This window comes from Lathyrus oleraceus, chromosome 7, assembly GCF_024323335.1.
Source record: "Lathyrus oleraceus cultivar Zhongwan6 chromosome 7, CAAS_Psat_ZW6_1.0, whole genome shotgun sequence".
Taxonomy (NCBI): domain Eukaryota; kingdom Viridiplantae; phylum Streptophyta; class Magnoliopsida; order Fabales; family Fabaceae; genus Lathyrus; species Lathyrus oleraceus.
Window position 1 is genome coordinate 305,067,749 of NC_066585.1, and position 25,243 is coordinate 305,092,991.

At 34.6% G+C, this 25,243-nt stretch overlaps 1 protein-coding gene across 1 annotated transcript; it reads left to right on the top strand.

Moving 5' to 3' along the window:
* The first annotated feature begins 6,962 nt into the window (after positions 1–6,962).
* Positions 6,963–11,666, top strand: LOC127105196 (fatty acyl-CoA reductase 1). The gene is made up of 10 exons (XM_051042362.1): positions 6,963–7,311; positions 7,400–7,503; positions 7,644–7,846; positions 7,944–8,044; positions 8,148–8,353; positions 8,430–8,587; positions 8,891–8,972; positions 10,761–11,030; positions 11,120–11,247; positions 11,336–11,666. Exons 1-10 carry the CDS (start codon positions 7,233–7,235, stop codon positions 11,490–11,492), a joined length of 1,488 nt encoding a protein of 495 aa, XP_050898319.1. The 5' UTR covers positions 6,963–7,232; the 3' UTR covers positions 11,493–11,666.
* The last annotated feature ends 13,577 nt before the right edge of the window (positions 11,667–25,243 follow it).

The following is a 25,243-nucleotide window of genomic DNA, read 5'->3' on the forward strand; positions in this document are numbered from 1 at the left end:
AGCAACTACAATAGCTAGTAATCTTTACTGACTTCCAATGTATCAGATGAAATATTCCTGGATCAACTCAGAGCAAAGCATTAGACACAAGATCAAAATAACAATTAAGCATAAAGACAGAGTAACAGATGAATTCAAACAAATCCCAAGTCTTGCATCAGATGAAGGAACAGTTCAAGATAGACCAGTCTCAAAATGTTGGCATTAGCCAAGCCCTTTTAGCACAGGGAATGTTACCTAATCCTAAGTCCAAAAGTTCAGATCAAGTTCAACAGTCCACCAAATGTTTTTTTAGAGTTTTTGTCGTTATTATATGTTTTAAGGTCCTAAGACCACAAACAAAACCAAAACATACAAACAATATATACAATCACAAGGTATGACTCAAATGAGCAAAGTGAAAATGACATAAACATAAACAAGTTATATTAACAAGAGTTAGTCAAATGTTAGTAAATAATTAGTCAAGTGTTAGTGGTGATTTTATTTGATTAAGTCATTCTTTGGAGAATACTCAACCATTCATTCACAAGTATGAATCCTTAAACCAAGACATCTTCCATGAGAATGGCTCCAACTAGGATAATTCAACAAGTATGTCACTAGCTCCCATGAAAGGAAAAAATGTCAAGTCTCCACACAATGCCATGAAGAATGGGAGCTTACAATATCACTTATTAGAATGATATGCCTTAAGGGTCAAATTTAGCTCTATGTTAAGCAATCATAATTGGACTTATGTAGAAGTCACAACTATCTGAGGCCGAGAAATAAAAATTTAGGTGTTAATGCATGTTAGAGATTTGGTATTAAGAACTATACTCCTAAAATATACCACACACTAAAAGAAAAGTCAAGAGGGACTGACATTTCTGATTCATCTGACACAAGGTCATTGATGAATGAGGTAATGGGGAATAATATGGATAAAGATGAAGAGGGTGGGGATGATAGAAACACAAATTGATCATGGGTGGAATTTCATCAAATCAAAACCATCTATTCATTTTGGGAGATTAAATGTACATTTCATCAATCCACTAAATCCAATGGTTTTGATCCAACAAAAGTCAAATCTACCTTGACCAAGGCCAAAACAGAAAGTAAAACATCACAAGACCATAAAAATGGCTCAACAATATTTTTAAACATTTAATCAATTAAAAATAAATTTAAAAATGAATTAAAATGCATTTTTATTTGATCAAAATCTAAAATCCCTTCAAAACACCAAATAAATGGCCAAGGGATTTATCCTAAGTCAAACAAGGTCAATGTGCCTTAGACATAAAATTTCACTATTTTTGAAAAGTCAGAAGTATTTTTAAATAAATAAAAATATGCACAAAAACATTTTAGTCATAAAAAATATCAAAATTAATCCAAAAATTAATTTTAATTCAAAATATGGAAGAGAAAAATATTTAAAGATTTTTGGTGAAAGTCCCATATTTTTTGGATTAAAAATGAAATTTCTATGAATTAAATAAAATAAGTGAATTAAATGGAAATTCAGAAAATACAAAAAAAAAGGCCATCAGATCTCCCTCATTAATTGAGGTGGCATATCTTATGGCCAAGCGCGTGTTTCACACCGTACACCTCAGTCAACCCGTCATAGCGATGGTAATCATAAGGAACGGTCAGGATTAAAACATTTTAAATGAATTTAAAGGTTGGAAGAATGCCAATGCACCACCATAGCTAGGACTCCGGTCATCTTCTCTGGTGGATCTTACTGGACTGGTTCACCCTCAACCAAATGGAAAAATGCTCAGGAGCATGAATCTCACCTCCATTTCTTCCAATTCGAAGTATATTAAAAGATACATGGATTTGAAATTTGAGGTTCATGATCTGAGTTGCTTCGATTTGATCTAAAAGCAACTCAATCTTATTCCCTACATTAGTAGGACTTCACCCAACCAAAAATTAAAGAGAATGGTGAAGAATTGAGAGAGAATCGAAGGTTCAAAGTTTTTGAAAAACACATTCGGGTAGCTTCAAATTGGCTTAATCTCGATCTGAATTTGCTTGATTCTTCCTCCTCTTTATTTAAGTAATCAATTGAGATGAGAAAGGCTATGAATCCTTGGAGTTTGAGCTTCAAAATAGAAGGTGAAGTTCAAACTCGATTTCAAAGAAATCTTCAAGGAATTCTATGGTGTGAGGTTCTGAGATCTCTTGTCAAAGTTTGGGCAAGGTGTGCGTTATTTCTGAGGAAATGCACTTGTCTATATAGCCAATTGAATTGAGTTTTGCACCCTATGAATTTTTAACAAAATTAGAAACCATAGTGCATGGATGCATGGGCAATGATTTGGTCCTAAAGAATGACGCAATCCAACTTCAATTCGTGCATAATGACTACTGAGGTCATCACATGGAAGCATGCAAAGGGAAATGATCATTTGAATAAAAATCTTACCTAAACAAACCCAACAAAGTAACCATCCGCAAGTCCCTCAATCTTGGTCCAAATGAGGCGATCTTGGACTTTTTAGAATGGTGAGACCAAGGGGAACAACTTTCATGTTGAACACTTTTCCATTTGAAGCTTGGATCATGATGAATTTTGAGGTGGAAGTTTGGAAAATCAAACGTAATTGAAATTTTTCTAAGTACCAAGTCAAATGTTCACTTTTTCCACACTTGAATAACTTTTGCTATGCGCTTCAAATGAAAAAATTTCCTTCATCAAAGTTGTAGATCTTTCAAACCTCTTCAATGGTGATGGCCCAAAATGACCTATAATGTTTCCTCTTGGCACATTCCCTTGCAAGTTGAATTTGAAGTTTCTCAAAGAATCAAAGTTGGGGAGTAAATCTTGAAATTGATCATTAAACTTGGATGGCCTTCATCTCATAAAAAATGAGCAAGTTATGGTCCTTGGAATTTAACCCCCTAACTAGGGCACAAACAAAATGACCTATAATATTTCACCATAAAAAATGACTTTCCAAGAAAAAATAGCTCTTGACCTCTACACAAAAGTTATTTGGAATGTCATAAGGAGTAACGTTTCTCTTGGAAACATTTTCATATGACAAAACATGTAGGAGATAGGGTCTAGTGAACCCCAATTTTGACTAGTTGACTTTCTCTATTCAACCACCTTGAACCAACTTGGAAACTTGAAGTTATCTTGATCTTTTGGACTCATGGGGGATCACATATTTATAAGATGATGTAATATGAAGTATCCCTTGAAATATTTGATCAAATTTTGAAGAAACTTGTTGTGGAAGTCATACAAGATACCTAGATGAATTAGGGCTTCCAAGGAAAACAAGCTTCAAACTCTTGATGATTTCTTGATCAAAATGATATGTAAATATTATAGGGACCCATATATGATATCTATAACAAATTTGAACCATTACTTGATTGATATCCTTGCACTGAGGGTCTCAAACCCTATATATGAGCTTGATGAGGCATTGGTCGATGCACACATTACCTACAAAAGAAACAAAGCTATACATAAACATATTTTTGGTATTTTAGTTAGTAAATAATGAAAAACAGAGTATGATCTCTCCCAATGCAAACCCAATGAATCAGGGGTTAAGAGGATGCCAAGGTGTGATCCCAAATCCAATGTAAATGATGAGATATCATGAGGGATCTTAGGGTCAAAATTAGGGTCTTACACTTCCCACCCCACGAGGTGATCCAATATGATGGACATTCAATGAAATATCCTTCCCACCCCACATGGTGATTAAATAAGATGGACCTTCTTTGAATGGTCCTTGCCACCACATGAAATGATTAAATAAGTTGGAACTTCACAAAAGGATCATTGACATTGTAAGAGGTGATTACATCGCTGGACAATCATAGAGGAACCCTATATGTATTATTAGGTTGCTAATTCAACACCAATACATTGAATAATATAAATAACACCACACTAAGAAGTTGATAAAAAACAATATAAGACATGAACATAGTCATTAAAGATAAGCCCCTTAAAGGCAAGGTTACGAAATATCCTACAAAGAGTGGAAGTATGAATAATATACTGAACTAAAGTCTCTCCTAACGGACTCAACTAAAGCCTCGCCTAACGGACTCAACTAAAGTTTATCTAGAGGGACTAAACTTAAAGTATCCCCTGAAGGACTTAACTAAATTCTCATCGGAGGGACTCAACTTACAGTCTCGCTAGGGGGACTCAACTAAAGTCTCTATAGAGGGACTCAAATTAAATTCTCTCTTAAGGGACTCAACTTAAAGTCTCGTTTGAGGGACTCAACTTAAAATCTTTCCTGACGATCTTAACTAATGTCTCGCGTGAAGGAATTAACTAATTTCTTTCCAGAGGGAGAAAACTTAAATTCGCGCCTAACGGACTCAACTAAAGTATCACCAAAGAGAATCAACTTGAAGTCTCTCCAGAGGGACTCAACATAAATTATATCCTGAGGAGCTCAACTAAAGTCTCACATGAGGGACTCAATTAAAATCTCTCCAAAGGGACTCAACTTAAAGTATCCCCTGAGGGACTCAACTAAAGTCTCACCTGAAAGACTCAACTAAAGTCTCTCTAGAGGGACTAAAATTAAAGTCTCCCATGGGGGACGACACTAAATTCTCCCTAGGGGGAATTAACTAATGTCTCGCATAAGCGATTCAACTAAAGTCTCGCTAGAGGGACTCAACTTAAAGTCTACCCTCATGGACTCAACTAAAGTCTCTCCAGAGGGACTCAACTTAAAGTCTCACCTGAGGAACTCAAATTAAAATCTCATCAAAGATACTCAACTCAAAGTCCTGCTTGAGGGGCTATAATAAGTGGTATTTAAACCGCTTATTGTGTGTCTTTTAGTGTTTTTTGGTATGGTTTTATGTTTCCAACTATTAAGGAATGCCAAGAATCAAAGTGGAACGAAAAGAATACCATTCTTAGTTGTTTTCAAATAAACAACAGTTATTGGAGTAGAACTTGTGATAGAAACCCAAAACGTCTCCCAAGTCTCTGGTAAAGATAGCAATATAAATAGTTCCAAATTTTCATCATCGAATTTGACACTCATTCCTGACATCTGACCAAGGATCCCTTGAAATTCATTCATGTGATTTGAAATAGAAGTCCCCTCCTTATAATTCAAACTTATGAAGCTATTCAACAAGAACAAATTATTATTCCCTAATTTAGAGGCATATAAGGACTCTATCTTCTCCCACAAAGTTTTTGCATGTGTCTCATTAGCAATATGATTATAAACATTATCTTTTACATATTGTCGAATAAAACCACATATTTGTTGATGTTCAAACTTCCATTCTTCATCAGACGCAGAATATGGCTCTGTAGAACAAAAATCTGGTAAATACAATTTCTTCAGAAATAGTAAGTTTTAATTTTGCTCTTCCATAAATGGTAATTAGAACCATTCAACAATACCACCTTCATATTTGTATTTGACTCCATCATTCAAATAAGTAAAATAGCGATTAACCAATAGATCTGATGTCACTCTAATGGGAAATTAAGACTCAATAACAGACCAATATGCAGCGGATATAAAATTCCCCTGACTTGTAGGAACCTTGAGGATCAACAATAGATATAAGACGACAAATCAAACAAATAAAGAAACAAAGAACACTGATATGTTTAATGTGAAAAACCTCTCAATATGAGAGTAAAACCCACGAGTCGTCCAGACCAAATAAATAACTCCACTATAATCAATTAAGGGTACAAGAAATTCTTAAAGTGATTCACAAACTACTGCTAACAACCGCAAATCAAAAAGCAAACTAGCTTACAAATAAGAATTAAAAAGCTGAAAAGTTTCTCAAATCTGCAGCTTCAGTCCGAAGCAGATAACTCTCACCTCAAGCATTGTTTCGAAATTATAAATAGTCAAAAGTTAGATATATGTGTTACAAACCTTCCCTCCAAATTTGAGCTCGATCCCACGATCAACGAATCGGGGATTATTGATTTAGTGAGACTAGTTGCAGAAAAATGGGAATGAGTTTTTCTCCTCTTTTCTCTCTTTTAAATCCTTATTTTCTCTCTATCTCTCTCAATTCTAAATTGATCATCTCCACTTAAATAAGTCATACAAATAGGTTAATCATATTTGGACTTTTCTCCGCATTAGAATGGAGCCCAAATCCAACAGAAGGCATTTGGAAAAATTAACAAAGTAAATATTTTTTTATTATTTATTTATAATTTCTAAGATTTATATATTAACAGCTGTTATTATTTGAAATTTTAGGTGCTTTGTGACAAGATACCAAAAGACGTCTCGGTTACGATGTGGATCTTATTTGAAAAAATGTACTGCACAATGAATGTATTGCACAATAATTTTTTATATTTGTTGATTTTTTATTTGACGTAATGATAAGTAAATTGTATGTTAATTTGATGTCATTTTGCTTCTGAAGTAATAGAATGAAGTCGTCACCAAAATAATATAAACATTAGTGAGATTTCTTATTCATGTAACACATGTCTAATGTCCCCAGCTACTTTGTACAATTCAATTTAATAATATTAGTGAGGTCTCTCATTCAGATATCATGTAACACATGCCTAATGTCCCCAGCTACTTTGTACGATTCAATTTAATAACATTAGTGAGATATCTCACTCAGATATCCTGTAATACATGTCTAATGTCCCAAACTATGTTGTACAATTCAATTTAATAACATTAGTGAGATATCTCTTTCAGATATCATGTAACCCATGTCTAATGTTCCAAACTACTTTGTACAATTCAATTTAATAACATTAGTGAGGTCTCTCATTCAGATATCATGTAACACATGCCTAATATTCCCAACTACTTTGTACGATTCAATTTAATACCATTAATGAGATATCTCACTCATATATTCTGTAAGACATGTCTAATGTCCCAAACAACGTTATACAATTCAATTTAATAACATTAGTCAAATATCTCACTCAGATATCTTGTAAGACATGTCTAATGTCCCAAGCTACTTTGTATAATTCAATTTAATATTAGTGAGGTCTCTCATTCAAATACCGTGGGGAGCTACTATTGTATGATTCACATTAATAACATTAGACAAACTAGAACTGCAATCTCATTCATTTGTTAATTTTGAATCACTATTGTTCTCACCCACATCCTACGTGCTGTATTCAATATGATATAAATAAGATACTTGGCATGCAATAAAATAAGCATTACCAAATCCTAACTTAAATATCACTTTCCTTCTTTCCTATTATGAACTCTGGAAACATGCAAGACTTCTTCAAGGGAAAGACTGTTTTAGTGACCGGTGCAACTGGTTTCTTGGCAAAAGGTACTATATAATATTTTTGGTAAAATAATAAATTATTTAAAATTTATTTCACTATATATTATGTTCTTTGAATTTATCTTTTGTGCAGTTTTTGTTGAAAAGATACTAAGGATCCAACCTGAGATACAAAAACTGTATCTACTCCTAAGAGCTTCAAACTCTGATATGGCTGCACATCGCTTGCAAAATGAGGTTCATCATTTAGACTATAATATAAATAAATAAAAACTAATAGCTCCATTAAAAATAAAACTAAAAAACACTATTAAAAATGAAGAGGCATATAGTATTTGTAAACTCTTACTTAAATTGATGTAATTGTCACATATCAGGTTTTTGAAATTGATTTATTTCGCGTACTACGAGCGGAGTTAAGTGAAGATTTTAATTCTTTCATATCAAAGAAGGTTGTAGCAATAGCAGGAGATGTTGCTATTGAGAACTTGGGAATAAAAGATGAAAAACTTAAAAATGAGATATTGGAAGAGATTGACGTACTTGTCCATTCTGCTGCATCTACCAAATTTGATGACAGGTGAAATCTAAATTTAATAAAAACAGGATGAGTTAAATATTATAATAATCAAATAAATCTCATCATTTGAGTATAATAATACTGCATTTCTCTATAGATTTGACATATTGATGGGTGTTAATACAAAAGGAGCTTTACATGCATTGAACTTTGCAAAGAATTGTCAAAAGCTAAAGGCTTTTGTCCACATATCCACGGGTAATGTTCTGTATGGTTGAAATTATACATTTGTTTCGTTTTTTTGTCTTTAATTTATTTGAATTAATTACTAATTAATAACATTAAACCTTGTAACTTGTAGCATATGTGTGCGGAAATGCTAAGTATGAAGATGGAATTGTTAGAGAGAAAGCATTTGAGATGGGTCAATCTCTAAAAAAGACCTCAAATTTAGACATACACACAGAAATGAAATTGTTGGACAACAAAATAGCAGAACTCCAAGCAATGAATGCAGATGAAAATACAATGAAATTTGCATTGAAAGATTACGGAATGGAAAGGTTAGTCAAATTATTCTTTTATCTTGAGTGGTTATCAGGTTACATATCTAAAATATATTTTTTGTGATCTGAAAAATTAGAGCAAATTTGCATGGCCAAACACATATGTATTCACAAAAGCAATGGGAGAGATGCTTTTAATGCATCATAAAGATAATGTACCATTGATCATTATACGCTCTACCATGGTAACTAGTACTATCAAGGATCCCTTTCCTGGTTGGATTGAAGGTGTAAGGTATATTCAAACTTACTTGTAAATGTTAAAATATTAAATTTATGTGGAACAGGGCTCATCACATAGCATCTTCTTATTATGAGTAATTTTTTTGAACGATAAATAAACTATTTTATGATTTCTTTCTTTTATTTTTGAATATCATTTTTAAATAAAAGATATAAAGTTGATTTAATTGTATATTACTAAGTATTTATTTTATTGCCGATATTTATTTTACCATTATCCAATATTATGTTATATGTCAGTTTTTATATATATGTATCATTGTTTGGTAACAAATTGTTTAATTTGTGTTTACAGAACTATTGATGGTGTGATATATAACTATGGTATAGGGAAACTGAAATCTTTTGTTGGTAATCCCAAGACAATTTTAGATGTAGTAAGTGTATCAGTTGTATTTAGCTTCTTTTTTTATATATCATCTTGATTTTAATGTCTTTGATTTCGAAGAGACGAATATAATTGATTTTGTAAAATTAATTTAAAATAAAAGTGACTTAAAATTCAAGTATTGGATAACATATAAAATACCAGAGGTACTATGGTGATCTGGAATATCACAAATTAAATAGATAGAACAAACACAAAAGTAAAACAGATTAAAGATTTAATAGTCGACCAATATAATTTTTTAACTAATTCTTAATATCATTAAATTAGTATTTTATTTAAAATTATAAAGATTCACTTTTCAATCATTATTTAGTATCTATATTAGGCAAACACATTCATTAAAAGTAAAATAAAATTATTAAAACATACTTGCGAGCTTGGATGGAAGAGCTACTGAGTTTTTGTAAGAGTTGAGTTTTTCTTTTTAGAAAATAAAAAATACATGTTTATCAATCATTTATTTTTAATCTCTTTTATCAATAATTTATTTTTAATTTGCTTATGAGAAATAAGTTTATCCATAATACTATAGAGTCTAGCCACAAAGACTTTGGTGAAACTCTAATTGAGAGATCTCACCTAGGAGATATGTTGAAAGTCTCTAGACTAAGAAGAGGAATAAATCTTTGAAATTAAGATAACAAAGAAGGAGGAAAAACTAGGATGAAGAGAAACACATGATGAAAGTGATCAAAACATAACCCCAATATCATCTTAAGAATGGACCAAAACCTCTTAAAGAAGGAAACGCTAAAATTATCAGGTCCGGGAATCTTATTGCCATCATCCAAAGCAACAATTCGATCAATATCACAGAGGAGGAAGGGAGTGGTAAGCCTAATATTATCCTCCTCAAAGAGATAACAGAAAGAGACCCCATCTAACCAAGGTCGGTCATCGTGAGGTTCTCTAAAATGATTAGGAAAATAGTTAACCACTTCATGACAAATCTCATAGACCCCTTCAACCCAGTCATCACCTACCTTAAAAGCTAAAATTGCATTCCTTCAAGTCCCACTCTTAATACCAAAATGGAAAAAAAATCAGTGTTCGTGTCACCCTCCTTAATCCATTTAACTATAGACCTCTACGACATATTTGCTCCAAACAAGGACCATATATCTGAGGAAACGTTCCTCCTAGAGTTGATCTTCTCCACATAAATATTACCTTACTCAACTCTCACATCGAGAGAGCTAACCTCCTCCCTTAAAGAAGCTATATGGGAATCATGGTTACCAAAAATTTGATGGTTCCATGTTTTCGGAGCCCCTTTAAGAACTTTGAACTTCTCTTTCAAGACAAAAGCTTTTCAACCAGTATACAATGAGTTAGACCAACTGCTGAGAACCACCTCAGGTAATCGAGGATGGGAAAGTCAATGATTATTGAACTGAAAAGGTTTAGTGCATCACAACTGATTAGAATACTTGATGATGAAAGGGCAATAATAAGATACATCCCTAAGAAAAGTTCTCTAAGAGGCTCTTTCCCACAACTTCCACCATCCATCCAAACTAATAATCATATCTTGATGTCTAGCATTCATACCAATAGGCTGGAACCAAGTGAATCTCTTACTTAAAACGAGATGAAGTTATGATATAAGTTAAAGAGATAGAGAAATTATTAATATTTAGGGATATTGTCTATTTTTTATCGGAGATTCTTTACAAGTAACTTTTAGGTTTATTCGAAATACAACTTTTTCAATTCATATTATTTATTTAACTTGTTCTATTACGTGTTTTCTAACTTTGTTTGAATAATGCAGATACCTGCAGACATGGTCATTAATTGTGTGATTGCAGCTATCTTTATCCATTCAAAACAACCTCCGAAGAATTTCATCTATCATGTTTCTTCATCATTAAGAAATCCTCTCAAATATTGTGATATTAGCAAATTTTGCCATAGTTATTTCAAGAAAACCCCTTGCATAAATCAAAATGGAAAGCCAATAGTTATTTCTAATCCATGTCTGGTGAATAGTTTTGTTGCTTTCGACATTTATATTAAAGTCACACATGTCTTACCACTGAAGGTATGTTAAATTAATTTCATTGATTTTCTTTATGTTGAAATTATTATACTAATAATTAATCATTTTTACATGTTCGACACATTTTCAAGGTCTTAAGTTTAGTGAACAAAATATGTCACCATAGTTTCCAAGATGTTTATGATAAGAAAAGTAGAAAACTTAGAATGATGCATCGATTGGCAACACTATACAAACCATATGTCTATTTTATGTTCGTGTAAGTAATTTTATAAAGCCTTTGATTATTAGAAAATTTAATTTCCTTTTTTATATTCATGAAACATTATAATTATTTTTCATTTCAGCTTTGACGATAAAAACACAGAAATTCTGAGGATGGCAGCAAAGGGTGGTCCTAAGATGGATAATGTAGAATTAAACTTTGACCCCACTATCATTGACTGGATAGAGTATATGATGAATATACACATTCCTGGCCTCGTCAAGTATCAAATGAAATAGTCTTCAAAATAGTTGTTTATATCTCTTATTGTTCTAGAACTCATAGTGTTTGAATGAAACTAGAGTATGAGTGTGTTGATATTGTGTATATTGAATAAATCACACAAATGTTTATTTTGTGTGAGTGTTGAAATCTTGAGTGTGTGTTGTGTTGGATGCTTTAGAGATATATAAATTGAGCTAAATATTTTGTGTAATATAGCAATAAATTGTTGTATGTTCGTATTAGTTGATTGCATATTATATTATGTAATTATTTTGTCATTTGATAATATTCAAACATTTAAATAATATTGATTGGTAAAGGATTAGAGAGATGTTCTCTTTTCTATAGTGGCACATTTTTGGATTAAACTAGGTAACTAATTTGCCTATGTAGTTTGTTTATCTCATTTTTGTTATCGTAGTTTTGTTTGCATTAGTTGATAGATTAATTTTGGCAGTGTAATTGCTTTTGAATTTTGTCTTTAGCTTTATTTTTGAATTTGTTATTTAGCTTTATTTTGATGACGACTTTCCTATTAAGAGTTTGGATGATTTTTAATTTGCATGCTATTTTTAAACATTAGAAGATGATAATGAGATTAGTTGTTTTTAAATACTATTACAGACAAAATAACAATATATATAAGAATATAACATGACAATTTTAAAATTGAAAAAATAGTAAGATAGTTAGTTGTCTAATGACAACCAAAAGATAATACTACATAAAAATTATGATAACATATAGACTACACTAAATCATCTCACAAACTCAATACATTCACACACTCTAAATAAAATATTTAATTATCCATTACAATACTTGTAACAAAGCGCGCGCGCACACACACACACACTCTATGCTATGAGTTTTTTTCAACAAGTATATAGACTTCCTCTTTCTTACAATACTATGTGCTATGAGTTTTTTTCAACAAGTATATTTTCAATCAACAACTACAATCTTTACCTTGATCGTAAATTACACATTGATTTTCATTATTACACGAAGAATAATTGTTCAAAAAAAACTATTATATTCCACCATATTTTCAATAATCTTTAATTTTGGAGTTTAGATGATTACAAAATAATTAAAAATCATAGATACTCTAATATGTTTGCTTTCATGTATTAAACAATTTGAAATCATCTACAGGAAAAATAAATGCAAACATGTGCACCCAATTCAGATAGATCACCTATGTCAAAATGAATAATGATTTGTTGTGTTAAGTCATCATTCATTCAAGTCACCTGATGTTCCTAAGTGTCACATCACAAATAATTGTGTTAGTACGAAAAAACAAAATAGTTCAACTACTAATATTTTTTTCTGACACACATATGATTGATAAAATTAAAATTAGAATCTTTTATAAAAGGAAGTAATTTTAATGTTGAAGACAAGACCTTTGTGATGAAATTTTAATGTTGAAGACAACATTCTAAATCACTCTAATACTTTGCATTCAATTGTCATTTTACTAAAACCAACAAATACACTAGTGTTTCTATCACTAATTTTTCTTAAGAATAGTTATTCACATTACTACAAAATATATCTTTGGTAACATTTAACTGTGGTAATACCTCAGCCTTAGGATATAATATCTCTGACCTGAAAGGTATAAGCCCATCCATATGCATGCATCGGATTTCGCTCGAAGAAGATTCAAAACCCTCCAGAGAACATCAGAGAAGAATAAACCATATAATGAGTGATGTGGTTAAAAAGGAAGTTCTTAAGTTACTTGAGGTAGGTATAATCTATCAGATCTCAGAGAGTAAGTGGGTGAGCCCTGTGCATGTAGTACCTAAAAAGGGAGGCATCACAGTCGTGCAAAACGATAAAGGAGAACATGTAGCAAAACGGACAAAAGGAGGATGAGGGATGTGCATAGACTACAGAAAGTTAAATAAAGCAACCAGGAAGGATCATTTCCCTTTGCCATTTATAAACCAGATGTTGGAGCGTCTAGCCAGACACTCTTACTTCTGCTATCTAGATGGATACTCTGGATTCTTCCAAATACCTATCCACCCCGAAGATCAAGAAAAAACTACCTTTACATGCCCTTATGGAACTTTTGCCTACAGACGAATGTCATTCGGCCTTTGTAATGCCCCAGCTACTTTCCAACGCTGCATGATGTCAATCTTTGCAGATTACCTAGATGGTATCATGGAAGTATTTATGGATGATTTCTCGGTTTGTGGATTTGATTTCCATAATTGTCTTGCTAACCTTGAGAAAATCCTGGAGAGATGCGTGAAGGTGAACCTTGTGCTAAACTGGGAAAAGTGTCATTTCATGGTCACCGAAGGGATTGTTTTAGGACATATAGTTTCCGAAAAAGGTATTGAGGTAGATAGAGCTAAGTTAGAAGTCATAGAGAACCTAAAACCACCCAAAACTATCAGAGAAGTCTGAAGTTTCCTTGGATATGCTGGATTCTACCGGCGCTTTATCAAGGACTTCTCCAAAATAACTAAACCTTTAACTGGTCTTTTAATGAAAGATGTTGAATTCATTTTCGATGGAAAATGTAATGAAGCATTTAATCTTTTAAAGCAAGCGTTAATATCAGCACCCATCATGCAACCCCCTGATTGGTTAGAACCTTTTGAGATAATGTGCGACGCTAGTGATTATGTTGTTGGAGTCATTCTATGACAAAGGAAAGATAAAAAAATTACATGCTATTTATTATGCCAGTAGAACCCTAGACGCTGCCCAACTTAACTACCTAACAACTGAAAAGGAACTACTAGCTGTAGTTTTTGCTATAGACAAATTTAGATCTTATCTAGCAGGAGCCAAAATTATAGTTTACACCGATCATGCTGCCATTCGTTACCTATTAAGTAAAAAAGATGCCAAGCCCAGGTTACTCCGATGGATTCTGTTACTACAAGAGTTTGATTTAGATATCCGAGATAAAAAAAGGCACTGAAAATATAATAGCTGATCACCTTTCTAGGCTAGAACACCTGAAACCAGACTTCGTACCCATAAATGATGATTTTGCCTATGATAGACTGATAGCTAGACTAGAAACCATTGAAGATGATAGCCTAGGCCCTCATGAGCACTTCCAAACATCCTTAGCTATAAGTAACGTACCATGGTATGAAGACTTTGTTAATTACCTAGATGCTGATATCGTACCCCCTGATCTTGACTACCATCGCAAGAAGAAGTTCTTCAACGATGTGAGAAACTTTTATTGGGACGAACCGCTCCTTTTCAAAAGGGGTAAAGACGGCATATTTCGCCGTTGCGTTCCAGAAAAGAGGAGGTAAAAAGTATAATTGAGCATTGTCACTCTGCACCCTATGGTGGACATGCGAGCACCTCTAAGACATACGCCAAGATTCTTCAAGCTGGCCTATTCTGGCCTACCATGTGGCGCGATGTCCATGCTTGCATTGTCAAATCTGATAGATGCCAACGCACGGGAAATATTTCAAGGCGTGACGAAATTCCTCTAAGAAACATTTAGGAAGTAGAACTCTTCGACGTTTGGGGTATAGATTTCATGGGACCTTTCCCCCCGTCCTTAGGAAACAAGTATATCTTAGTAGCTGAGGACTACGTGTCTAAGTGGATTGAAGCTATAGTTGCACCTACAAAGGACACTAGAGTGGTGATCAAGTTATTTAAAAACTACATATTCCCCATATTTGGAACACCCCGTTTAGTCATAAGCGATGGAGGATTGCACTTCATATCGAGAATATTTGATAAACTTTTAAGCAAATATGCAGTTAGGCATAGAGTAGCGACACCATACCACCCACAGACTAGTGGCCAAGTAGAAGTATCCAATAGGGAGATAAAATAAATTCTAGAAAAAACTGTTTCAATATCTAGAAGAGACTAGTCTCAGAAGCTCCAAGAAGCATTATGGGCCTATAGAACCGCATTCAAAACCCCTATAGGAACTACTCCCTACCAACTAGTCTATGGAAAATCCTGTCATTTACCTTTTGAATTAGAGCATAAGGCCTATTGGGCCATTAAAACTTTAAATTTAGATTACCTGACTGCTGGTGAAAAACGTATCCTTGACATTCACAAACAGGAAGAACTCAGGCAATCTGCCTACGAGAATGCCAAAATATACAAAGAGAGAACAAAAGCTTGGCATGACAAAAGAATTGTGGAAAAAGATTTCAATATAGGCGACCCTGTTCTCCTGTTCAATTCTAGGTTACGACTCTTCCCTGGGAAGCTACGTTCAAGATGGACTGGCCCTTTCAAAGTATCTAAGATTCTGAGATCCGGAGCTATAGAAATCAAAAACTAAACCTGTAGTCCATTCATTATAAATGGGCAAGGACTGAAGCTCTATGAAGCAGGAGACATTCCGACAGACTACTCCAACCACACTCTAATAGATCCACCAATTCCTACGACAGATGTATAAGTTCCGATCGTCAAGCTAATGATGTTAAACAAGCGCTGCTTGGGAGGCAACCCACGGTTTTCTTATCTTGTTTTACTTTTTTGCATTTATTTACTTTATTTTATTTTTAAATCATATTTTCACCAGGACTAAATATCATTTGCAATGTTTGTGTTTTCAGGATCCTTTTTCCCTAACCTTTGCAGGATGCAGAACTTTGATGACATGCACGTAGCTTTCAGAGATGATGCCCAGAGGGAGCGTTACATAGCTCTCTACCAGGGCCCTATGGCCCCTACGTGCTATCCAGACAAGGATTGCATGGAAGCCCTAGGCATTGAGCCGAATATCAGATTCTTGTGCCACCAACTCCAATGGGATGAATTCGCTGATGACCTGAGCACCACCTACAGGAACTTGACTTTGGAGTTCCTCAGTTCGTTTGATTATGATCCTTACTCAGGAACAGATGGACATGCTGTTTTCGGGCTATTCGGGATTGAGTACTCTTTCATCCAGAAGGAGTTCGGTGACTTATTAGGTTTTTAGACTACCCCTGAAGCTATCCCTGAGACGCCGATGGGATACTTTCTGGGTAAGGAAGTGGAGAAATTCTGGAGCGATATCTCTGGTGGAGGGAGTCAGGATCCTTCTACTCAGTTGTCCCAGGCTATCAATAACCCTGCTATGAGGTACTTCCAGATGATACTGGTGCACTCTTTTCTTGGGAGACCAGATGCTGAGACTTTGCTGAGTGAGGAGGAGATATTTTTGTTATTTTGTGCATCCTAGTCTCGCCCTGTGGCATGTGGGAACTTTCTGCTGTGTGGCCTTAGCAGTGTTTCCAGATCATCCGAAGGAGTTATTCATGTAGGAGGGATTGTCACACAGATTGCCATTGCCTTAGGTATATTCCGCAAGCTGCTCCATCTCAGGACTTTCTGTGGCTACACTACTACAAATATTGATTTCTGCTTGACCAGAGGATTGATGAGGAGATCCTCTTTCAATCCCAGACAGTTCAGATTGTTGATTGATAGCGAGACGATACACTACTTTACACTGCCAGATCCGATGATGACCAGTGTTCATGATCCGGCTAACTGGAGTTAGGCTTTGGAGGGTCATGGGGATACTGTTGAGGAGCCTAGATCCCCACCTGTAGCTGATTATACTCCTAAACCGCCTTCACCCAGGATTACTGTGCTCTCTAATAATTTATCTTTGCAGACCCCAGATATCCGCACGCAGATTGTTGAGTGTTGCAGAGAGATTGTCGGGCTTAGGCAGGAGGTTGCTGACCTTACCTTACAGATGGCGGTATCCGATCTTACACATGCTACCGAGGCTGATTATTTGTACCAAGAGATCGCATAGCTTCGTCAGGAGATAGCCGTACTTCGTGGATCCAGTCAGGCAGAGGAGCCCCCTGCTGTTTGAGTTTACCGTCTCGTTCATTCTTTCTTATTTATGCTTATATTATTTCTCGCATTTCCCGACTTATTTTATATTATTGCATTTGGTATATTTCCTAACTATATTAACACATTGATGTTTCCATATATATACATATTTTATGTGTGTCTATTCCCTTTATATTTATATTATAGTCTAATAATATTAATTATTTATTTATTTATTAGTCTAATATTTAAATTTTATTTTTATAAAATTGTGCAAGTCTTATTTCATTAGGAAAAACAAAGAAAATGCTATCCGGACCCCCCAACCAAAAAGAGAATGGAGAAGCCCATACCAAATGAGAAAAAATCCGGCCCAGTTGAAATTACCCTTGTGGCGCCCGCCATGGGTATTTTGGCGCCCGCCACAACGTCTGTAAAAGCTCGGGGCAGATTCATATTTTTCACCATTTTCAAACCTTCAAACCTCCAAAACCCTTTTTTTCACCTTCCAAAAACTCCCTTGAACCCCATAAAAGCTCCCACATTTCTCATCTTCCCACCATACAAGTCACCTTCCCAACTTCCATTTTCATTTTCATTCGTCAATATTCATAAAAATCCCACCTTTTATACAAACCCATCTTCATCTTCTTCATCACATTCCAAGAGCTAAATAATGGAGTTCAACGGATTTTTCCTTCGTGAAGGGAAACCGAGGGATAGGCAGAGAAAGATTATCGAAAGGTTGCAAAATCGGGAAATTCTCCCGACAAGGTACGAGGATGATAATTGTCTTTACACTTTGGGTATCTACCATAGCATTTTTCATTTATTAGATATTTTAGGCTTGCACACTATATTTTCAAACAGAGAGCCTACCTTTGAGCGATTGACTATCGAGTTTTTAAGTTCTTTAATTTATATTGTCAGTCCTAACACTGCTAGTACAGTTGGTACTGTTTGATTTAGAATGTTTGTTGTTGAGTATGAATTTAGTACCGACGAACTAGCAGGTCTGTTAGGAATTCCTCATGGGGAAGGTGCTATTTGTGAGGCCCCTTTGGATTCAGATTGGTCGGTCGAGGTGTTTTCCTTCTGGCAGAGATTGTCTAACACATCAATAAATTCTTTTGAAGAAATTCTTGCCTCGACCATCCAGAACCCGACCATCAGAGTTTTTAGATATCTGTTGGCATGTACTATTTTTGGCCGGGAAAATCCAAACAAGGTTAATGCTCGGGAGATTCTATTTTTACAAGGAAGCCTCACAAATAGGAGAATTAATTCGTCCCGTTTATGATTGCTCATACGGCTTTAACTCTTAATAAAGCGGGACCTATTGTTTTTCGAGGACTCATTACGTCTATTGCTCGGGCTCTTAACCTGAACAATGAGATAGCTACCTTAGATCCCTTAGCTCCTCGCACAATCAACCTAAAATTTCTGAGAGATATGAAATTGTGCCAATTGAGAAGAGAGGGAGGTTATGTGCTTATGATTCATGGTATAGCTATCCCATCTGTTGTCTTACCGTGCACTAGACGTACTGATCTACGTAATGAAATGAATTGGACCTATATTTTAGATGCTCCACCTGTTTTGGGTCCACTTCCTCCTAATATTCCTGATGAGGAGGGACACGACACTGATGAAGAGTTTGATCGGAGAGAGCAATCTCCCGTACCTCATGTGTCCCCCCATCACCATTCACCACCACACACCACACAATTTTCTTCTTTTGCAAGTTCTTCACCTGGATTTTATATTACAGAGGAGATGTGGCGCGACCACATGGCTAGAGAGAAAAGGCGTGATGACCTACTCTCTACCATTCAACAACAACTGGCGGACAACATGAGCTTCTATAGAGGGGTATTCATTACCTTTAGATTTATTGACTAAATCAAAAGTAAACCATACAAGTCGAGTCGCCACCGCACTTCTATTTATCCAAAGGAAAGGTTAGAAAGCGAACAAAAACCGAGAAGTTTTATCGAATCAAAAACTAATAAAAATGTCATAGATTTGGGTATGGGGGTTGGTTATGCAATGGGAAGGTTTTAAGCACCCAAAACATCCTAGTTACTCCTAGGGAGCCCTTTTCACACTTGTTGTAAGGTTGGTATTTTTTGAAAATTTGTTTGTGCAAACATGATTGGGGAGATGAGAAGAGAATATACAAGTTATTTACAATTTTGTGTTTGAATGGATAAACCCATTTCCTACTGTAAGACCCCAATTTTGTCCCTAAGATCCCTCATGGGATCATAACATTGCAGTGCATAACCTCAAGGATCATTGAGCATTTTGGTTCCTTTTCCCTTTGGGTGGGACTTCTTGAGGGTGATTTGAGATCACCAAGCATGCTTGAATTGTATATCATTGATTTTCTTATTTTGTTTACTAACCAAAAGCACAAAAATATGTCACTAACATCTTTTGTTTGTAGCTTGAGCAATCACAAGATCCAAAGCTTCTAGGAGATCCTATGTACAAAGACATGGTCAAGAGGAGATGATAGCAAGCATGGTAATGGTTCCAAAAGATCTCATTCATCAAATATGCCTCCCTAATATCTCAATTCATCATGTTTGATCAAAGCAAGTCAAAGGATTTGAGGTTTGTTCCCCAGAGAAACTCTAATTCATCTGTGCATCACAATGCCTTGCTCATGAAGCAACCTCAGCCCATGGTCAAATACAACCAAGGGAAGTTCTTTAATTCATCATTACATGCATATTTGAACTTATTTGAGTGTCCTCAATCATCAATTTATCAAGATATGGGTTCTGGACTTGAGAAGTTGATCAGTCAATTCATCTGACTATTTTGAAATGCACTGAGACCTAACATTTTATGTGTTGGTAAAATGGAGATCGTTCCAAAAGCAAAAATGTTCTTAAGGACAATACGAACAACTTTCATGTTCATCAAAATTTTATTTGAAGTTTGGAAAACCATCTGCAATTCCAAAATATTATAGGTCATTTTGATTGAAACCCTAATTATGGGCCAACTTCCCAAGGACATAACTCATTCATTTTTTATGATTTTGAGGTGGGATCAAATGCATTGGAAAGCTTGAGATGTCTACTTCAAATGTTATGTTGAACAAAATTTCAAAATCTCAAAGGAAATACATGTGATAATGCAAGACATTATAGGTCCTTTTGGGACAAATGCATTAAAAGTCAAAAAAGTCCAACTTTAAGTGCCCATAACGCTTTCATAAAAAATCCAAATGATGCAAACTTTAAGTCCATTTTGATTGTCTTGAAAATATCTACAACTTTGTTGTTGGAGGTGTTTCCATTTGAAGCTTGCATCATCAAAACAGAAGGGCTTGAAAGTTGGCCAATTTTAGAAACCTTGCCTTGGCATGTTTTGCATATCACACTTTAAACTCAAATTTCATAAATTTCCACACTTCAAATGAGTTTTTGTCCAACATAACATTTGCTCCTCATACAAAAACCTTTCCAACCATTACTCACATGGCTACTTTTGGATTTGGCAAATATCATTTTCGAAGAGGAGAACTTTAAGTCCATTTTTGGGAAACTTGATTCAATTACCATGCATGAGCTGATGGCATCAAAATTGCACGTCCATTTCATTCATTCATGACCTCAGCTTGCCAATCCATGTGGAGTTGGGCCCTCCATGCGCCTGTACAGGCCCATGCATGGAGGCCCCCTTCATTCATGCAAGTTTGAAATCACACTTTCAGCATGGCATTGGCTATAAATACATGGCATGTGAGCTTCCATTGGACGGGCGAACTCAACCTGAAATGCTGCAGAAATCATTCCCTAACCATCACTAAAGAAGCAATTGCATTTTCTTCAAAAAATTTCAGATCTAGAATTCAGCTTCATCTTGTTGTATTCTTAGATCTAGTGCTTCTAGACCTTCATCATACACTTCATTGAACTTCTGTTTTGATAAAGCAAGCAAGGTTTCAAGCTCAAATCACCAGAACTCAAACTTACTTTCCAACTGGTATTTCCTTCGATTCTCCTAATCCATTGACCTATTGGCTTAGATTTTGTGTTGGCTGAAGTCCTCTCAATAGAGGCATCATGTTTATGCTTTTGATTTTTGCAATTCATTGAGTTCATGATGAACACCAGATTTTTCCATCTCTGATTTCTCACAGTATAGAGATCTAGAAGGAAAATGGATGGTATAGAGATGATGTACATCATCCCAGCTTTCTATTGATGTATAGATCGCTTGATTTGGTTAAGTTTTGAATTTCTGCAATCTCACCGGAAACTGCAAGCTCACCGGAGAAGATGGTGGCTCCGGTGGCTTCATCATCTCCAGTTTAAATCTGGACCGTGTGATGGTGTTTCCAGATTCGATCCCAGGCGTCCATTGTTATGACTTCTATTTCTTTTCCATGTGCACGCATTGACTTGGGTCCATGGTAAGCGCGCGCTGAGAGCCCTTGAATGTGCCACCTCATTTAATGAGGTTGATCCAACGTGCCATGATTTTTCTCATTTTCTGAATTTCTTTTTATTTTTGTTTAATTATAATTATTTTCAAAAATTAATATCTCTTTCATTTTTTATCCAAAAATTATGGGACCAATTGCATTATTTCCCAAATAAATTCTAGTTTCTATTTCTGATTTTTAATATTTTTTATTTCATCATTTGATATTTTTTGTGAATTTTCTCTTTTCTGGTTATTTTTAATTCATTTTAAATAGTTTTTGATATTCAAAAAATGCAAAAAATATTTTCCTAACCTCTTTGAATGATGATGGATCTATGAAAAATATTCTCATCAATTTTTGAATTGATTTGAGATTTATTTGAGATTTTAGTTCAATTAGGTTATTTTTATTCATTTTTAATTGATTAAAAATAGTTTCTGACTTTTAAAAATGCTGAAATTTTTTGTCAAACTTTGTTTGACCTTGTTGAGCTTGGGATAAATTACTTGGACCTTCCATGGTTGATTTGAAGTAATTTTGAAGTTTGACCTTTCTTTAATATTTTAATTCAAGTTTATTTTAAATATTAAAAAATACCAAAAATAGTTTATTCATTTCTTGACTTCCAATCTTCATCTCACTTCTGTTTTTGATTGTTTGACCTTGACTTTCAATGTTATTGGTCAACATATGAGGATTGGTACATGGTATTTCATTTAATGCACTTTTATTTTGCCATTTTCATTCTTCATTATTCTTCTCCTTCTTCTTCTACTTCTTTTCTTTTTTGATGAATGAGTTGAAGGTTGATAAGTTAGCAGTGATTAGGGAGATTTAACCTTCCTTGATTCAAATCTAATTCATCTTGATCAATTGATCAAGTGAATGGCTTTGCATTAAGGATAAGTTGTCTTTTAAATCATGCAAAAGGCTTAAACCAATACAAGATCAATTCTCTTCTTCTTTTTGGCATGGCAAGTTGTTGGGACTTGGTTCACTAATCAAGACTCCTAACTTGTGTTTGTTGCCTACATTATTATTGACCGGCCTCAGATAGTTGTGACTTCTACATAAGTCCAATTACGATTGCTTAACATAGCGCTAAATTTTCCTTATGGCACACTAATTACTAACACTAACTATTGGCAATTAACATTTACTTTTATGCAATTTACCTTTATGCAATTTACTTTTATGCAACTTACTATTCTTGCACATATTATTCATTTGCCTTTTCTCTTTGTTCACTTGAGCACATGTTTATGTTAATGCCATTTGCCTTTTGCTCACTTGAGCACATAATTGTGTATATATTATTATGCTTGTGTTTTTGTTTTGATTGTTGTGGATCCAATGCAAAGAAATGGACTTAGTTTCTAGGACTTTTCCCTATGCAAAAAATGGAGAATTGGACTTAAATTCTAGGACTTTCCTTATGCAAAATTGGAGTAAGTGGATCTTAATGATAAAGATGGGTTAGAAGACCCAAATCTCTAAACTCACTCTTGTCCATTCTTGTTTTACTTCATGGAACTTTTGATGTGTGTGCTTTTGTGCTAGGAGTTTCTATTTGAGCTTAATTGAAGGACCATTGCCATGTTCATCTAAGTGGAAGATACAAGACATGTTGAGGATCTCTTATGAGACTTGTTTGATTGCTTATACTTTGTGGTTGCTTTATTCCAAAGGATGGGAGCTACTTGGATCATCAATATGATCTCAAGAGAGGAACTCCATTGTGGTTTTGTTTCTTATCCCTCATTTTTTTGTTTTCCTTAAGACTTAGCCCTTCTTTTTCATCTCTCCACTCTAACCCCAAGCCAAAACTCTTTGTGCAAACATTTAACCTTTGTTTTCAACATTAGAAACCTAGGCCTTATGCTTTTGATTTTCAAACTTTCTTTTCATAACACTTATTTTGAATTGAACCTTTTAAGTCAACTTTGACTATTTTGTATATACTTCTAATTGGTAAATATAACCCATTCAAATGTGCTTTTGTGGTTTCAATGGCCACTTCTTAATCCAATTTTTCATGACCTTTACCTATTAGGTTTGAGTTATCCTTGTGGTAGATGTAATACTCACCTATTATAGGATTAACCCCTCATTAGCATGTTGAAGCTATCCTCACATGGTGGATTTGTGGTTTGGTTGAGTTTTCTCCCTTTGATAACAAAAGACCTTAAGGCTTTTGGACCAATCAATTCACCAACTTGTTTTTTTGAGATTTTTACCCCGAACTACGAGGTTTTGATCCTAATCTTTTTTAAGATGGTACGTAGGCAATGGGTTTATCCATTCAAACACAAAAATGTAAATAACTTGTACATTCTCTTCTCATCTCTTCAATCATGTTTGCACAAATAAATTTTCACAAAATACCAACCTTACAACAAGTGTGAAAAGGGCTCCCTAGGAGTACCTAGGATGTTTTGGGTGCCTAACCCTTCCCATGCAATAACAAACCCCCTTACCCAGATCTCTGTTTCTCTTTTACTAGTTTTTGTTAAAACTTTTAGGTTTTTGTTCGCTTTCTAACCATTCCTTTGGATAAATAGAAGTGCGGTGGCGACTCGACTTGTATGATTTACCTTGGAGTTAGTAAATATCTCTAATGGTAACGAATACCCCGCTACACCTACGTACCATCTTAAAAAAGATTAGGATCAAAACCTCGTAGTTCGGGGTAAAAATCTCAAAAAACAAGTTGGTGAATTGATTAGTCCAAAATCCTTAAGGTCTTTTGTTATCCAAGGGAGAAAACTCAACCTAAAACCACAAATCCACCACGTGAGGATAGCTTCAACATGCTAGTGAGGGGTTAACCCTATAATAAGCATGGAAGACTCATTGTTCATCACTAAGGATATAGGTGAGTATTACATCTACCTCAAGGATAACTGAAACCTAATAGCTAAAGGTTATGAAAAGTTTTTGATAAGAAAGTGGCCATTGAAACCACAAAAGCATTTGAATGGGTTATATTTACCAATGACAAGTATTTACAAAATATGGTCAAAGTTGACTTAAAGATTCAATTCAAAATAAGTGTTATGAAAATAAAGTTTGAAAATCAAAAGCATAATGCTTAGGTTTCTAATGCTTGAAAACAAGTGTTAATGTTTGCACAAAAGTTTTGGCTTGGGTTAGAGTAAAGGGAAGAAGAAGAATGGCTAAGGTCCTAATCATACAAGAGATGAAGGAGAAGAAGCATAACCACAAATGGAGTTCCTCTCTTGAGATCATATTGATGATCCAAGTAGCTCCCATCCTTTGGAATATGTAAGCAAATAAGTGTATACCCAAGCAATCAATAAAGCAAGCAAAGCTCTTAGGAATCTTCCAATGGCTCTTGTATCTCTCATTTTAGATGCACATGACAATGGTTCTTCAATTTGGCTCAAATAAGAATCCCCTAGCACAAAAGAACACACATCAAAAGGTTCCATGAAGCAAATCAAGAATGGACAATAGTGAGTTTAGAGATTTGGTCCTTCTAAT

Coding starts and splice junctions, on each gene's coding strand:
- LOC127105196 (XM_051042362.1), top strand. CDS start 7,233: ATGAACTCTGGAAACATGCAAGACTTCTTCAAGGGAAAGACTGTTTTA. Junction 7,504..7,643: donor CACATCGCTTGCAAAATGAG/GTTCATCATTTA, acceptor GTCACATATCAG/GTTTTTGAAATTGATTTATT. Junction 8,973..10,760: donor CCAAGACAATTTTAGATGTA/GTAAGTGTATCA, acceptor TGAATAATGCAG/ATACCTGCAGACATGGTCAT.